The sequence below is a fragment of the Mastomys coucha genome, unplaced genomic scaffold (assembly GCF_008632895.1).
Source record: "Mastomys coucha isolate ucsf_1 unplaced genomic scaffold, UCSF_Mcou_1 pScaffold3, whole genome shotgun sequence".
In the NCBI taxonomy this organism is placed as follows: domain Eukaryota; kingdom Metazoa; phylum Chordata; class Mammalia; order Rodentia; family Muridae; genus Mastomys; species Mastomys coucha.
In genome coordinates, this window is record NW_022196909.1 from 59,522,317 (window position 1) to 59,540,626 (window position 18,310).

General features: G+C 37.4%; 1 protein-coding gene across 4 annotated transcripts in view; it reads left to right on the forward strand.

The window, feature by feature from the left end:
- Window positions 1-18,310, forward strand: part of Supt3h (SPT3 homolog, SAGA and STAGA complex component) — a 353,506-nt gene that overhangs the window by 141,807 nt on the left and 193,389 nt on the right. For all 4 annotated transcript variants that reach the window (XM_031348370.1, XM_031348369.1, XM_031348372.1 and 1 more), the window contains one exon: window positions 18,114-18,198. In XM_031348370.1, the coding sequence (XP_031204230.1) occupies window positions 18,114-18,198 (85 nt within the window). The remainder of the gene's footprint in view (window positions 1-18,113; window positions 18,199-18,310) is intronic.

The following is an 18,310-nucleotide window of genomic DNA, read 5'->3' on the forward strand; positions in this document are numbered from 1 at the left end:
AGAGTAGTATTCCATGATCTCTACCAGTTCCCATTCAGATTTCAGAGTCCGTTCACATAGCTGAACCAGACCATGACTGTGCCTGCTCATGCATTGCAGCTTTGGTGCTATGGTGGGCTGTGTGTTTGCAACAAAGACTTTATGACCCTGTTCCAGAAAATTAATAAATAACCCCTGAATTGTAACAACAGCTTTTTCCCTCACCCAGTAAAATGACTTTTAAATAATGTAATAATATATTTTAAAAAATACATAATTTAAGGCTTATTCTTCTAGAATTTCATATCTTCTGTTGTCTCAGTACAGTTTATGTTAGACTGAAAGCAAGCCTTGTGTAAGTCCTTGGGAGTGCCCAGCCACCATAGAGACCAGGGTTTGGCTTTATTCAGGGTTGCATCAGAGAATATTGGTAAGATGGATTAAACTTCTATGTAGATTTTGGTATAGGTATGTAAATGTGCATACACATATATATAGTGGACATTTTTATCTGGAAACCCAATTAGAAAACAGGGCTCATTTTCCTTTTGCTAGGTAAAGTTTTGGAATTGACTTATATAGCCATAAAAGTTAGCTAATGAGGGGATGTTTAACCTATTATCTAAAAACTACTGGGTTTATAGAGTGTATGCTCAATTGTATCATTAACATATTTGAGAACTTAGAATTTGTAGACAGTTAATTGTTCATTGAGTCTGAAATAATAGTCTTAATGGAATTTAAACAGAAAATATACTGCCTTGAATTAAAAACAATTCCTATGAACCTTCAACTATACTCCTAATTGTTTCCTCTTTATAGCTTAGAAATAGTACTATTTTCCAGAACAGAAAGAATACTCTTATACCCAAATTGTTTTAGTTACCTGTATTATGATTTATTGTATTTTTAAATGAGTTTCTACTTTTGCATTTATATTACATCACCATTGCGTACAGCCCCAAATCCACTTTTTAAATTAATTTTATTTTTTAATATATTTTGTTTTCATTTATAGTAATTATGTCATACCCCCTCCCTTCAGACCCTCTAAAGGCTTCCCCTCTCAGATTCCTGTTCTCTTTTTCTTTAATTATTATTGTTACATTTATACAAACACACACACACACACACACACACACACAAACCTTGTTAGTCTGTTCACTGTTGTTTCATGTGTATGTTTTTAGGATTGACCACTTGGTATCGAACAGTCACTTCTTATCACTGGGGAAGAATAATTCTTTTCTCCACAGCGGTTAATTTGTCGTAGGTCTGTATCAGGGAGTGGGTACCAGGGACTTTCCCCAGGGATCTCCCCCCCCCAAGCCCCCATCTTATTAACTTTAAACAATAACCTTGGAAATAAATGAAAATGTCACATACTAAAATTGAGTATACCCAAAGCTTATACAATGCAGTGAGCATCTCTGTTGGTAGAGTTGGCATTCAGAACAGATTTACTATTAAAATGTTTGTTCTCAAGTGCTGCTGATAAAGCTGGGTGCCAGGCAAATGTGTAAGGTGATTTCTGCTCCTGTAGAGCCCACTGTTCCCATGGAACGCAAATTAAGAGAGAGACATTTAAATCAATATCATATAAAATCTTTGTCCTTATTCTAATGGTACTATAAAATCATTATTAAGTTGCACTTTTTAAAAAGCTATTTAAGTCCTATGTGACTTTAAGAAATTTGAAATACTTACACTGAATTAAGCCAGTAATTTTTCTGTTGTGTGTTATTCTTATAACATGTAATGAATATTACAGACAGCATTTTCTTTCTTGCTGTTCCTCATCCCCCCATGACCCAATGTCTGGAACAGATTATTGTAGGCTATTTTGTTTTAGCAGCCTGGTAAAAGTGACACCTGTGTGAAAATATAGTAGCAGGAAGCATTGATGATGCCTGCTCTTCTTCTTACTTGCTAGAGCATGTGATTTCTTTACTCTAGCACACTTATTACTTTGGTTTTGAAAAGGAAACCTCATTTTTAACTTTGTTGTTGTTGTTACTGTTTTGTTTTGGTTTGTTTTGTTTTGGTTTGTTTTGGTTTGGTTTGAGATAGCATTTCTCTGTGTAGTCCTGGCTGTCCTGGAACTCTCTTTTCAGAGCAGGCTGGCCTTGAACTCAGATATACACTTGCCTCTGCTTCACAAGTGTTGGGATTAATGGTATGCACCACCACTGCCCTGCTTGCTTGCTTGCTTGCTTGCTTGCTTCATTTTTTTAACTAAGACTTTGCAAAGGAAAATCAGTAAGTAGAGATGAGCTGTGTGCATTTAGTGTAGGATGGAATAACAGGTTATGGACAATTAATTTAATAGGAAATATTAGACTCTGTTTTCAGTTATGTGGCTATCAAAGATGCTTGGGCACCACCTAAATTAATGCATTGGCTTTGGAAGTATGGAAAGCAGGTGAGGAGGAGGAGGTTCCAGAGCAGAAAGATTGGAGGTGGGGTGATACCCTGGTTCTATATAAATAAGAAAGACAAATTGTTTACACTCAGGCATGTCCTGGATACTTCTCAGCTCCAGGGCATAAGGCCACACTTGTTCCATCAGAGTTGAACAAGTGTTTTACTCTGAAAAGGGTAAGGGAGCAGCCTCTAACCAGCTGTTGACAGGACGGAGGCTTTACTTACTCCCTCAGTTGTGACCTCTTCTGAGACCTTTTTCTGCCTACATATGGAATAGGAAAGGTATTGATGTATTAAGCTGCAAAGAAAATTATAGTCATATAATCATATTCATATACCTAATTAACTCACTTCCTAGCCAAAAGTTTAATCTCTATAATGCTTATATTATCATACATCTTTTGGCAATGTTGTTTACCTGTTTTAGAATTTCTGCAATTAAGTGTTTTTTTTTTTTTAAGGTAATTTAAAAAAATGTGTATGTATGGGGGAGGGGGGAGAGAATTGCACATATGCCCAAGTGTCCTAAAGAGGTTGAGAGAGAGTGTCAGATCCCCAGAGTCTTTGCTAAGAAATGGCAGAGCAGCAAACACTTTGAACTGATGAGCCATCTCTCAAGCCCCATTAATAGTGTGTATGCACGCGTGTGTGTGTGTGTGTGTGTGTGTGCATTTGGGTGTGTGCTTGCGTGGGTGTGTGTATGTGGGTGCGTGCATGGGTGTGTGTGTGGGTATGTATACGCATGGGTGTGTGTGTGCATGTGGGTGTGTGTATGTATAGATATTTGGGCTTTTTTTTGTTGTTTTGTTTTTGAGACAGGGTTTCTCTGTATATCCCTGGCTCAGGGTCCTGCCTTGTCTCTCAAGGCTGGAATTAAAGGTGTGCTCCACCAGGGACTGGCTTAATTGTTTTTTTGTTTGCTTTGAGAAAAATATTACTATGTAGCTAAAGCTTGCCTAGACTTACTATGCAGCCCAGGCTAAATCTTGACCTCATAGTAATTCTCTTATTTTAGCTTTCTGAGTGGTGGGTTTATAAGATGAACTACCATTAAATGTGACTAATAGGTATTTTTAACTAGGGAAAATTTCACTATTAGCAGGTTGTCTAAACATAGTCATGTCTTTCTTACATGCCCTTCCTTCTGACTTGCACCCACTGGGTGCTGCTAGTCTCAAGCTCCACGTGAGAGATTGTAGTCACTCCAACTCTGGCCCCATTTCACATTTACCTCTCTACCCACATTCGTCAACTCTGGTTTTCTTTTAAGTGTCTATAGGTTTTACATATAATCGAGCCATGATTCTTTAATTGCACAATTTGACTTTTTTAAAGGTTTTATTTATTTTATGTATGTGAGTACACCATAGCTGTCTCAGACACACCAGAAAAGGTCATTGGAACCCTTTACAGATGGTTGTGAGCCAACATGTGTTTGCTGGGAATTGAACTCAGGACCTCTGGAAGAGCAGTCAGTGCTCTTAAATGCTGAGCCATGTGTTCCTAAGACTTTTAAAAAACAAGATGAATTTCATGTAGTAAACATACAACCACTTGGAGTTTTTGATTTGTATGTGGTGTGCAAATGTGTAAGCCTGAGGTTAACCCAGGCTGTCTCTTCTTTGATTGTTCTCCACCTTTCTTCGAATACAGAGCTCTCTTGTTAATCTCAGTCTAACTACCTAGTTTGCCCCAGGACCCTTTTGTTTCCCCTAGGGCTGGGATTAGAGGGTGCTGCAGATGCTCACATCTACCCTCAGGCTTGCTACTTGCCTGGTAACTGTTGAGCTGTCTCTCCAACCCTAAACACAAATGAGTAGAAATAAGCCATTTTTTTTTTTTATGTTTGACCTGAGAGATAGCTCTTTACCTTATTTAGATTCCTGTCCATGGTTAATAATGTGAGCCACATTGGCCTCCAGTCCTTTTTCCCTCTTACCTTCATGAGTTCAGCTGCAGTGTTTGTTACACAAGATTGGCCCTTCTGCATGGCTCATATTTAGTTGTCAAAAAGTCATCCAGAAGCCTACTGTAGGCACTCAGTTTGGGTTTTGCTCATATCATCTTTTACCTCTTTCAGTTTTCTCATGGTAGAAGCTGAAATAGCCTAAATGTCTAAGGGTTTGGTGAAACACTGTAGTATAAAATAGGTTAAATTTTAGAGCTTGTAGTAAGTATACTGGGAATGGAAGTCCCACTGATGCTCTCCATTGAATACATAGCCTTGCACAATCTAGACATGGAATGGAAAGAATAAATGCTATTAATAATTATGATAAAGGAAGTAATAGTATACGTTCTCACCCACATTTTGATTTCCTATGTTTGTTACCTCAAAGTTGGTATCTCTGGTGATGCTTATACATGTAGTCTGCTGGTTTATCTTTAGACTCTGCCCATCAGTTCCTAAACAGCACTATATAATAACTCCTTATGTAGCATTCATTTGGTAGGAGCTAATGTCACAATATGGTATGTTGAGGTTTTGTGCAAATATTGTCCTCTCTTACATAAGGACTTTAATTGTGTCTGTGAAACCTCCAACTAGTACTCTGCAGATACCAAGAGACAATACCTTGTATTGGTATTTTTAGTATACTTCTATGCCCTCATATGTTCATGGTTGAAGTACAGATGAAGCTTTCAATGGGACATTTTAATATGTGATTTATAATGATAGTTTGTGTAGACTTGTATAAAAAGTTATTTATACATACCAAAATTTGAAATTCTGGTCTATAATCTAAAGTGAACCCAAAAGATCATTTAATGTATGCTATGTGTTTATTCTCAATAGAATCATAACATATAATTACATCTTAACATCTTTCTCATGTCATCACTTTTTTATACATATTCTGGAGAATAAATTGAAACTGTATATTTTTCTGGGTATTCTAAATTCCACTTTGATTTGAGGAATATTGTTGAGACTAGAGATAAATGTTTTCTTTATTCTCTCTGAACAAAAGTCACTGATTATTGTCTAGTTTACATAGTCTATAAAGATAGTTGCCTTGTATGCCTCATGGTTTAAATTGAATCCTTTTCTGAATAAACAAATGGAGTATATTATGTAGTACAACTGGAATATGTTATGTATTTTCCTTTTGGCAGTCACAGATATTTGCACAATTAATTTTCACATATCTTTGGTGATTCTACCATGACTTTGCAGTGTTTATCTATGTTTTTATTTACACGCTCTTGCATTGTGCTGGACTAATACTTTGGCTTCTGTGAATATAATTCTCAGGAGAAAAACTAGGCATAAGATTCTTATTAATTAAATAGTGATATAAATTTTTATCTGGTATTTTTTTAGTAAGAAGTAAGTTAGGCTTTGGGCATAATTTTGCTTTGCTTCTAAAAATGTGGAAGGATGAGTTTAGTCAGGAAACACTTTTAAAACTGCTCAGTTATTACAATATTTTACAATTTTTTCATTTATTTTGAGACAAGGTCTTAATGTAGACCCCCTCTAACTTGAACTCTGCCCTTGCCTCCTGAGCACTGGGATTAAAGGTATGCACCACCACACCCAATAAACACTTGAAACAGTTTTCTCAAGAAAACTCTGGATCTTTAATTATTAAGGGACTTAAATGCATTTGCAGTGCATAAGATAGTTTGTGTATGGGGTAATGCTATGGAACAGGGTAGACATTTCAGCAGGATAGTCCATGTCATATGACATGATATTCTTCTGGACAAGATGGCAAATTAGCTCAAAGACAGATCTGAAACTAGTTCAGCTCTTGACAGTCCTCAGAAATGTTGATTGTGCCATCTGTTGTCTATATTTGACTTGTTCACCATGTAGGTTAGAGGGCTGCTTTGTTTCTTTTGTTTATTTATTAAAAACTGATAATTTGGCCTGGTAGTGGCGGCCCATGCCTTTAATCCCAGCACTTGGAAGGCAGAGGCAGGAGGATTTCTGAGTTCAAGGCCAGCCTGGTCTACAGAGTGAGTCCAGGACAGTCAGGGCTACACAGAGAAACCCTGTCTCAAAAAAACAAAAACCAAACCAAAACAAAACGAAAAAAAAACCTGATAACTTTTCTACTCAAATCATAACTTAGGCCTTTAAATATAGACAAACGAATACTATACTTTTGTTTTGTTTTGTTTTTTGGATTGTTTTGTTTTTTGTTTTTGTTTTTTGTTTTTTGTTTGTTTGTTTGTTTTTGTTTTTCAAGACAAGGTTTCTCTGGAGCTCACTCTGTAGACCAGGCTGGCCTCAAACTCAGAAATCCACCTGCCTCTGCCTCCCAAGTGCTGGGATTACTGTTTTGTTTTGTTTTGTTTTTATTAGCTATTTTCTTTATTTACATGTCAAATCGTATCTCCTTTCCCAGTTTCCCCTCTAAAAAAAAAAGAAAAAAATAAAATAAAATAAAATAACGTGTTCCCTCCCCCCCGTTCCCCTGCTCACCAACCCACCCTCTCCCACTTCCTGGCCCTGGCATTCCCCTGCACTGAGGCATAGAACCTTCACAGGACCAAGGGTCTTTCCTCCCATTGATGACCAATTAGGCCATGCTCTGCTATACACATGCTGCTGGAGCCATGAGTCCCCCAATGTGTACTACTTGATTGGTGGTTTAGTGCCTGGGAGCTCTGAGGGTATTAGTTAGTTCACATTGTTGTTTGTCCTAAGGGGCTGCAAACCCTTCAGCTCCTTGGGTCCTTTCTGTAGCTCCTTTGTTGGGGACCCTGTGCTCAGTCCAATGGATGGCTGCAAGCCTCCACTTCTGTATTAGTCAGGCACTGGCAGAGCCTCTCAGGAGACAGCTATATCAGGCTGTTGTCATCTAGTACTTGCTGGCATCCACAATAGTGTCTGGATTTGATGATTGAATATGGAAGGATTCCCAGGTGGAGCAGTCTCTGGATGGTCCTTCCTTCAGTCTCTGCTCCATCATTTGTCTCTGCAACTCCTTCCATGGATATTTCTCCCCTTTTAAGAAGTAACGAAGTGTCTACACTTTGTTCTTTCTTCTTCTTGAGTTTTTTTTTTTTTTTTTTTTTTTTTTTTTTTTTTTTTTTTTTTTTTTTTTTTTTTTTGTGGTTTGTGGATTGTATTTTGGGTATTCCAAGCTTCTGGGCTAATATCCACTTATCAGAGAGTGCATACCATGTGTTTTCTTTTGTGATTAGGTTACCTCACTCAGGATGATATTCTCCAGGTCCATCTATTTCCCTAAGAATTTCATAAATTCATTGTTTTTAATAGCTGAATAGTACTCCATTGTGTAAATGTCACATTTTCTGTATACATGCCTCTGTTGAGGGACATCTGGGTTGTTTTCCGTTTCTGGCTATTATAAATAAGGCTGCTATGAACATAGTAGAGCATGTGTCCTTATTACATTTTGGAGCATCTTCTGGGTATATGCCCAAGAGTGTTATAGCTGGGTCCTCTGGTAATACTATGTCTACTTTCCGGAGGAACCACCAAACTGATTTCCAGAGTGGTTGTACCAGCTTGCAATCCCACCAGCAACGAAGGAATGTTCCTCTTTCTTCACAGCCTTCTCCTCTCTGCTTGCTGTCACCTGAATTTTTGATCTTAGCCATTCTGACTAGTGTGAGGTGGAATCTCAGGGTTATTTGGATTTGCATTTCCTTGATGACTAAGGATGTTGACCATTTCTTTAGGTGCTTCTCAGCCATTCAATAGTCCTCAGTTGAGAATTCTTTGTTTAGCTCTGTACCCCATTTTTTAATAGGGTTATTTGGTTCTCTGGAGTCTACCTTCTTGAGTTTTTGTATATATTGGATATTAGCCCTTTATCAGATATAGGATTGGTAAAGATCTTTTCCCAATCTGTTGATGGCTGTTTTGTCCTATTGACAGTGTCGTTTGCCTTACAGAAGCTTTGTAATTTTATGAGGTCTCATTTGTCAATTTTTGATCATAGCTCATAAGCTATTGGTGTTCTGTTTAGGAAATTTTCCCCTGTGCCCATGTGCTCGAGGCTCTTCCCCACTTTCTCTTCTATTAGTTTCAGTGTATCTGGTTTTATGTGGAGGTCATTGATCCACTTGGACTTGAGCTTTGTACAGGTAGATAAGAATGGATCGATCTGCATTCTTCTACATGCTTACCACCAGTTGAGCCAGCACCAGTTGTTGAAAATACTTGTCTTTTTCCACTGGATGGTGTTTGTTCCTTTGTCAAAGATCAAGTGACCATAGGTGTGTAGGTTCATTACTGGGTCTTCAATTCTATTCCATTGATCCACCTGCCTGTCACTGTACCAATAAGATGCAGTTTTAATCTCAATTACTCTGTAGTATAGCTTAAGGTCAGGGATGGCGATTCCACCAGAGGTCCTTTTATTGTTGAGAATAGTTTTAGCTATCCTTGATTTTTTGTTATTCCAGATGAATTTGCAAATAGCTCTTTCTAAGTCTTTGTATAGAGGAAGGCCACTGATTTGCTTGAGTTAATTTCATATCCAGCCACTTTGCTGAAGTTATTTATCAGGTTTAGGAGTTCTCTGGTGGAATTTTTGGGGTCACTTAAGTATACTATCATATCATCAGTAAATTGTGATAATTTGACTTCTTGCTTTCCAATTTGTATCCCTTTGAACTCCTTTTGTTGTCTAATTGCTCTGGCTAGGACTTCAAGTACAGTATTGAATAGGTAGGGAGAGAGTGGGCAGCCTTGTCTAGTTCCTGATTTTAGTGAGATTGCTTCAAGTTTCTCTCCATTTAGTTTGATGTTGGGTATTGGTTTGCTATATATTGCTTTTTCTGTTTAAGTATGGGCCTTGAATTCCTGATCTTTCCAAGACTTTTGTCATGAAGGGGTGTTAGATTTTGTCAAATGCTTTCTCAGCATCTAATGAGATGATTATATGGTTTTTTTTCTTTGAGTTTGTTTATATAGTGAATTATGTTGATGGATTTCCATATATTAAACCATCCCTGCATCCCTGGGATGAAGCCTACTTGATCATGATGGATGATCGTTTTGATGTGTTCTTGGATTTGGTTTGCAAGAATTTTATTGAGTATTTTTGCATTGATATTCATAAGGGAAATTGGTCTGAAGTTTTCTTTCTTCATTACATCTTTGTGTGGCTTAGGTATCTGAGTAATTGTGGCTTCATAGAACGAATTGGTTAGAGTACCTTCTGTTTCTATTTTGTGGAATAGTTTGAGGAGTATTGGTATTAGGTCTTCTTTGAAGGCCTGATAAAACTCTGCACTAAACCCATCTCGTCCTAGGCTTTTTTTGGTTGGGAAAGTGTCAATGACTGTTTCTATTTCCTTAGCAGATATGGGACTGTTTAGATCATTGATCTGATCTTGATTTCACGATGGTACCTGGTATCTGTCTAGAAAATTGTCCATTTCATCCAGGTTTTCCAGTTTTGTTGAGTATAGGCTTTTGTAGTAGGATCTTATGATTTTTTGGATTTCCTCAGTTTCTGTTGTTATGTCTCCCTTTTCATTTCCAATCTTGTTAATTAGGATACTGTCTCTGTGCCCTCTAGTTAATCTGGCTAAGGGTTTGTCTATTTTGTTGATTTTCTCAACGAATCAGGTCCCGGTTTGGTGCAGTCTTTGTATAGTTCTTTTGTTTCCATTTGGTTGATTTCAGCCCCAAGTTTGATTATTTCCTGCCTTCGACTCCTCTTGTATGAATTTGCTTCTTTTTGTTCTAGAGCTTTCAGATGTGCTGTCAAATTGCTGGTGTATGCTCTTCCCAGTTTCTTTGTAGAGGCACTTAGAGCTATGAGTTTTCCTCTTAGGACTGCTTTCTTTGTGTCCCATAAGTTTGGGTATGTTGTGGCTTCATTTTCATTAAACTCTAGAAGGTCTTTAATTTCTTTCTTTATTTCTTCCTTGACCAAGTTACCATTGAGTAGAGTGTTTTTAAGCTTCCATGTGTATGTGGGCTTTCTATTGTTTATGTTGTTATTGAAGAGCAGCCTTAGTCTAGTCCATGGTGATCTGATAGTATGCAAGGAATTATTTCAATCTTCTTGTATCTGTTGAGGCCTGATTTGTGACCGATTATATGGTCAATTTTGGAGAAGGTACTATGAGGTGCTGAGAAGAAGGTATATCTTTTTTTTTTTTTTTTTTTTTTTTTTTTTTTTTTTTTTTGAGGTTAAAAAGTTCTATAGATATCTGTTAAATCCATCTGTTCCATAACTTCTGTTTGCCTTATTGGGTCTTTGTTTAGTTTCTGTTTCCATGATCTGTCCATTGCAGAGAGTGGGGTGTTGAAGTTTCCTACTATTATTGTATGTGGTGCTATGTGTGCTTTGAGCTTTAGTAAAGTTTCTTTTATGAATGTAGATGCCCTTACATTTGGAGCGTAAAGGTTCAGAATTGAGAGTTCACCTTGGTAGATCTTACCTTTGATGAATATGAAGTGCCCCTCCTTATCTTTTTTGATCACTTTAGGGTGAAAGTCTTTTTTATTCAATATTAGAATGCCTACTCCAGCCTGTTTCTTGGGACCATTTGCTTGGAAAATTGTTTTCCAGCCTTTTATTCTGAGGTAATGTCTGTCTTTGTCACTGAGGTGGGTTTCCTGTATGCAACAAAATGTTGGGTCCTGTTTATGTACCCAGTCTGATAGTCTATGTCTTTTTATTGGGGAATTGAGTCAATTGATATTAATAGATATTAAGGAAAAGTAATTGTTGCTTCCCACTATTTTTGTTGTTAGAGTTGGAATTCTGTTCACGTCACTATCTTCTTTTAGTTTTGTTAGAAGATTACTTTCTTGCTTTTTCTAGGATGTAGTTTCCCTCCTTGTGTTGGAGTTTTCCATTTATTATCATTTGAAGGGCTGGATTTATGGAAAGATTTTGTGTAAATTTAGTTTTGATATGGAATATCTTGTTTTCTCCATCTATGATAATTGAGAGTTTTGCTGGGTGTAGTAGCCCTAGCTGGCATTTGTGTTCTCTTAGGGTCTATATGACATCAACCCAGGATCTTCTGGCTTTCATACTCTGGTGTAATTCTGATAGGTCTGCCTTTATATGTTTCTTGATCTTTTGCCTTCACTTTTAATATTCTTTCTTTGTTTAGTGCATTTGGTGTTTTGACTATTATGTGAAGGGAGGAATTTCTTTTCTGGTCCAAACTATTTGGGGTTCTGTAGGCTTCTTGTATGTTCATGAGCATCTCTTTTTTTAGGGTATGAAAGTTTTCTTCTATAATTTTGTTGAAGATATTTACTGGCCCTTTAAGTTGTGAGTCTTCTCACTCTCTTCTATACCTATTATCCTTAGGTTTGGTCTTCTCATTGTGCCCTGGATTTCCTGGATGTTTTGGTTAGGAGACTTTTCCATTTGCATTTTCTTCCACAGTTGTATCAATGTTTTCTATGATATCTTCTACACCTGAGATTCTTTCTTCTATCTCTTGTATTCTGTTGGTTATGCTTACATTTATGGTTCCTGACTTCTTTCCTATGTTTTCTATCTCCAGAGTTGTCTCTCTTTATGATTTCTTAATTGTTTCTACTTCCATTTTTAGGTCCTGGATGGTTTTGTTCAATTCCTTCACCTGTTTGGTTGTGCCTTCCTGTAATTCTTTAAGGGATTTTTGTGTTTCCTCTTTAAGGGCTTCTACTTGTTTATTCATGTTCTCCTGTAATTCTTTAAGGGATTTTTGTGTTTCCTCTTTAAGGGCTTGTACCTATTTACCTGTGTTCTCCTGTATTTTTTTAAGGGAGTTATTTATGTCCTTCTTAAATTCCTCTATCACCATCTTGAGATATGATTTTAGACCCAAATCTTGCTTTTCTGGTGTTTTGAGGTATCCAGGACTTGCTGTGGTAGAAGTACTAGGGTCTGAGGATGCCAAGTAGTCTTGGTTTCTGTTGGTAAGATTCTCGCGTTTGTCTTTTGCCATCTGTTGATCTCTGGTGTTAGATGTTCTTGCTGTCCCTGGCTGGACCTTGTTCCTCCTGTGAATCTGTAAGCCTGTGTCAGCACTTCTGGGAGATCAGCTCTCCTCTGGTAAGACCCATATGCAAAGGGCTGTGGATCAGCCCTCCCTCCTGAGTCCTGGGGTCAGAACACTCCCTGGATCCACTGTCCCTCCTAGTTGTAGATGGAGGTAGAAAAATCCTGTCCCAGCTGCATTGCTGTTTTTATGGCCTGTGCCTCCCAGCTAGTCCTGCCTTAGACAGTCAGTGAGGAGAAAATGGTGATCTCACCTGAGTCCCAGTGTCAGAGCTGGGATTACTGTTTTTAAGCTGAAAATTACCATGGTGGTCTTTGGAAAAATCTTCCCAAGGCTAAGGCATTTACTTAAGGAGATAAAAAAGATGTATGTTCCCTCTAGAAAGGGAGCTGACTACAGGGCAAAGAAATAATTCACTGAGTCTAGACTGCTGAACTTGAGAGCTTACTGAGGTCCAAGGCAGCAGTATCTGTAATTGCCCAAGAAAAGGACTCTCCAGCACCCTCTGCACAATACTAGGACTCGAGCCTTAAGGCTTGTCTGCTTATATAGCCTGTGAATCTTCTCACACTCTCAGGTCATTTGCCCTGGTTATATACTGCATCCTCTCTTCTCACTTTAGGAAGGCCTGTTTCAATGCTGAGGAAATGGCTGTACAACAGACTTACATACTAAGAAGTGAGGAATGTTGAACTCGGAAGGGAAACCTGACATCTGGTGACCTCAACTAGGTCTTTTCATAGTTTGCCCTGAGTCGGGGATGAGTTTAGGGGTTATTGTCAAGGGATATAAAGTTTTGGGGTACTAGAGAAAGTCCTAAAAGTAGATTTTATAGATGAGCACACTACTCTGTAAGTTTACTTAAAAGTCACAAAATTGTGTACTTTAAACAATCAAGTTTGCAGACTATGTAAATAATATAATGAGCTGGGTTTTCTTATATTTTTGGTTGTGAGCCTAGCCTTTAACGGCTGAGCCATCTCTCCAGCCTGAGCTGGGTTTTCTTAAAGATATCCCTTAGCAAATAAAACAAAACTTTTAAAAACAATGCTTCATAATTTTGAAAGTAGGACTTCATATTTTCAACTAAGCTTGATGTTTGGAAATCACAAAAGAAACAAAATACTACTTAAATACAGAGCATTTCCCCTAGAGGTAGATGACAGGATCAGTAATGGCAGCTTAGAGAGAAATAGGTTTCCATGACTCAGCATATGCAGTAATGCCCTCACATGCAAATCGTTCAATGAATATGTGTGGCTTAAAGGAAAATAGACATTGAGAAGGATGTGTGTGTAAAGTATGAATTTGAGGGACAAAGAGAGCACAGGCACTAAGATGCAGTCAAGATATCTCTTGTAGGATATATGTAAGTGTCCATTGTACAGGTCTTTGAATTTGTCTCTGGGTTAAAAATATTGCAGGGGTAAAAATGAAAGGAGAGTGATTGGGATGCTTATGTTTAGGAGAGCAACCTTTGAAAAACACTGTATCAGAAATACTGAGATCTTTCAACACAGAAAATAAATGGGGAAATCGGAACCATTGCTTTTTACCAGGAGCATATGTGTAGAAAGTTTCTTAGAGGTGAAAATGCCGAGTCTCCTGTTGTGAGAGAGTTTGGAGGTCCTGGATTGGTTTTATGGAGGTTGACATCCTCTATAGAAGAGTCTCTGAGAAGATACACTGTTCATTGTTCACAGATGTGTTTATTGAAAGGAATCCTTCCTGGTTGACTTGGAGCAGTGGCTGCTTAATACCACAGTGACTGAAAAATCAGTCACTAGTTTATTAATCAGAAAAATCAGTTACCCAGTTTTTAAGAAAACAAGTGCTTGATATAGACCCACAAAAAAGTATCTTTTGAATGTGTAAACAAATTCTTTAAAAGCCCCATTGTTTGTTCTCATTATGACCATCATCTTTGTTTAAAACTGAAGAACATGGCTTTGAAGTTCCTGCATCTTAGGCTGGAGTATATTTGGAATCATTTTACCAAAGGCTTTAAGTCATCTGGAGTCTTTTCCTCCAGTTAATGTTCCTGAATTGATGTGCAGTATTGTGTAATTAACACAGCGTAGAAAATAATCTTGTAATGGCAAGTACATTGGTGATCAAATTTCTTTCTTGGAGAACGTCTCAGAGCATCTGATAGGGTAACTTACATTTCAGTCGTAGACAGTAATACTGAGATATTTCCAAATTCATTTAATTGAAGAATAAATTGTTTTCAGAAAAATCAAGGAAGTATTACAAGGATACTTGTCATCTGTGTACATTCATATGATTAAGTAAAGGTCTGATAGTGCACCCTTCTATCTGTGTAACATCTAAATCATGTGTTACTTTGTCTTGCTTTTCCCATAGTAACTGCTAATTTTCATGATTCTCTCTGATACCTGGTTCATATATAGTTACATTTTGGCAGGATATTTTGCTTGTAATTTGCAGTCCTGTAGCCTGAATTTGGTAGGCACCTATTCTGTCAGTGAACTGTACTACCAACCCTACAGATTGTTTAGACAATATTGATTTTGTTGTAGTTGCATGGTGTTGTCTTAGTTAAGGTTTCCATTGCTATGAAGAGACACCATGACCAAGGCAACTTGCATAAAGGAAAAAATTTAATTGGTGCTGACTTATAAATCGGAGGTTGAGTCCACTATCATTATGGTGGGTAGCATGGCAGCCTGCAGGCAGACAAAATGCTGGAGGAGCTGAGGGTTCTCCAACTTGATCTGCAGGCAACAGGGCAATATATATATATATATGTATATATATATATATACATATATATATATATACACATACATATATACACATATATATATACACATATATATATATATATGGATATAGCTTGATCATTTAAGACCTCAAAGCCTTACTTCCACACTGACACACTTCCTCGAACAAAGCCACTCCTTCTCCAATAATGCCACACCTCCTAATAGTGACATTTCCATGGCCAAGTATTCAAATACATGAATCTATGGGGACCATACCTATTTATTTTTAAACCACCATAGCATGTATTACTAATATATATGAGAACATTTGAGTATATGAGAATATATGAGAACATTTGACTCATGACTTGTTATAACCAAGAGATGAATCTTAACATGTCAAGCAAGCAAGAGAAACATTTATTACAAGGAAATATTTTGTCTTAGATTTTTGGTCTGATAGAATGGTTTAATCATTGCCTTGACTATCAAAAATATTTTGTTAATCAAGTTTATGTCTTCCTCTGAGAAAAAGATAAAATTGTGAATCCTAAAAACATCAAAATTGAAGAGTGAAATTGTGACTTTAATTACCTTAAATGACTGATCAAGTCTAGACTTCCCCTTCTACCCCTGTGAACAGTGGGCATTCGGTCTCATGGTCTCTCAGAAGATGCTGGGTGAATCATGTGGTGCTTGTGTTTTGCATCTTCTGTCCAGTGCCAGATTGATGGGCTAGGTTACATGCTAGGACTGTTGCCTGTTTATTCATTCTCATTCCATTTGCGAGGAATCTGCAGGAAGTATAGTGACATGCAACCTATAAGAATATAGTCAACTGAGGGCCTAGAAGGTAAGAAGGAAACATGGTGGAGGAGACAGAATTCATCTAGGGTAATGTCCCAAAGGATCAGAGCTATGGAAAAAAAAGACTCCAGATTACAAAAACTTGTTAAACACAGCATCAGCATAAGGCAGGACATTGAGTGCCTTAACATATATAGCCAGGGTAACTACTGAAAGTAACTCAGCATCCTGGGACACACATTTCCACCCCAAACCTTCTGGTTCTCATCTCCGAGACTTGGTTCTTGGCCATATCAGGAGCAGATCTACTCATGTACCTAGAGTTCTTTGGTCACTGGCTCAGCTGTCTGCCAGAAACTATCAAAACGCTTTACCACTCTGCTGTCTTTTCTTCATAGCTTATCAATTCCAGTGTATTCAGCTCTCCTCTCTTTCTAATCCAGGTGTGGAAATTTAGAAACAAATATTTAAATGAGATGAGTGATCTCCTACGTAGCCCAGGGTGCCCTTTTACTTGCATTTGTATTTGCAGTCTTTGTTCTGGGATTATAGGTATGTCCTAGAGCGTGAACCATATAGTTAATACTTAATTATTGTTTAATGATTTTGGTGTGTGTAGGTCTTATTCTGTGGTTTTCTGTCCTGCTATCTCATTCATGATGATTTCCTTGGTGGTATATGTAGTAATGGTCCTTGATATATTATTCATGGGAATAGTATCAATAGTATGACTAACATGCTCTTAAAGGGATGATACCAGGTTCCTGAGAGTAGTGTAAATACCAATCAAAATAGATGAATTTTTGGCTCTACTCATTATCTTTCTGTCTAGAAAGGGAGAACAAATGTTCTGCCATCATAAGATGAAATTTGTTGCTAACAACTTCTGGCAGTCTTACCATTCTTTTCTTCTTGTTGTTGTTGTTTTGTTTGTGTGTTTTGTTTTTATTGTTTTGTTTGAGACAAGTTTTCTGTGTATAGCCCAGACTGACATTGACCTCAGTCTCTAGCCCATGCTGGCCTTGAAATTGAGTGATCCCTCTGCTTCTACTTTTTGAGCACTGGGATTACAGCCTTGTACTGGTAAATGTACAGCCTTGTACACCAAGTACTGATGAATTCTTATGAAAGATTCTTTTCTTTGATCTTTTCTGTGGTAGGACTTGGTGGGTAAGGGGCATTGGATGGATGGTTTCCTAATTCTCATGATAAGTATCAGGACTATTGGGACTGGTTTCTTGCCTTTATTTTGGTTTTTCAGATATATTTCCTGTCTTTTATGGGATCTGTGCATTCTTTCCTATACCTGAAATCTATGCTCGTTTACTCCAGGTTGCAGGTTTTTGTGAGTTAAGTATATGCCTTAAATACAAACCTAAAGGTCACTGTTCTGTCCTCAAGTGAAAGTCATTCTTTTCATCTATCGTTCTTGAATAGTCTTCTCTTCTGTTAACACGGCTTTAAGTAAGACTTCAGTTCATTGTGCACTTTCAGGGGTTCTTTAAGAGGGTAAGATTCTGCTTATCTAATACACAGATGCTGTAAACAAAAACTATAAACCATTCTTTATACTCTGTTTGTATGTAGTTGGAGATCATAAATGATACCATTTTCATATTTAAGTAATTTTCCATGTTCTTGCATTACATACTCATATCTTATATTACTGTTGCTCTGCTCCTATATTTGGTTGTAGATTTGTTACATAGATATTTGATGCTCATATTGTGCTGTGGTTGGTAGTATTTTCCATTTTTTTATCCAATATTTTTCCCAATATTTTTTATCATTTTTTAAATATTAAGTGTATGCATGTTTATCTATTGTGGGTGTCAACCTAAGAGTACAGATGCCATCAGAGGCTGGAGGTGTTAGAGGCTCTGGAGCTGGAGTAATGACTGTGAGCCACTGGAGGAAAATTGTGAGCTTCACACTGTGTGTATTGAGAAGTCAAGTTGTATGTTGCATTTTGACAGAGTATATCACCTTTTAACATACTCTGTAAATAAGGACTGCAGATAATAATATGCTTTCTTGGTAAGTTACACTTTATAAACAAGGCATTTATTTTCTTAGTGTAGAAGTAAGTGTATACTGTCAGATTGTTTGAGAGAGCAATTTATTGCCTCTTTTATACAGCTGATCCTTACAATGAGAAGTATATATTAATCGTTTGCTGTCCCTGGTCTGCATCCTTAAGAGTGGTGTGTTTTATTTTTCCTGCAGGTTTTCTTTAGGTGATGCTAGGAGGCCTCTCCATGAAACTGCAGTTTTGGTAGAAGATGTGGTTCATACACAACTAATTAACCTGGTAAGGTCACACAGAACCATCCCTATTTGGTATCTCTTTTTCATTCTGCTTCTATTGTTCTAACCCAACACTTTAAAAAACAAAACTTTAGTTAACAGCAAAATTTTTGGCA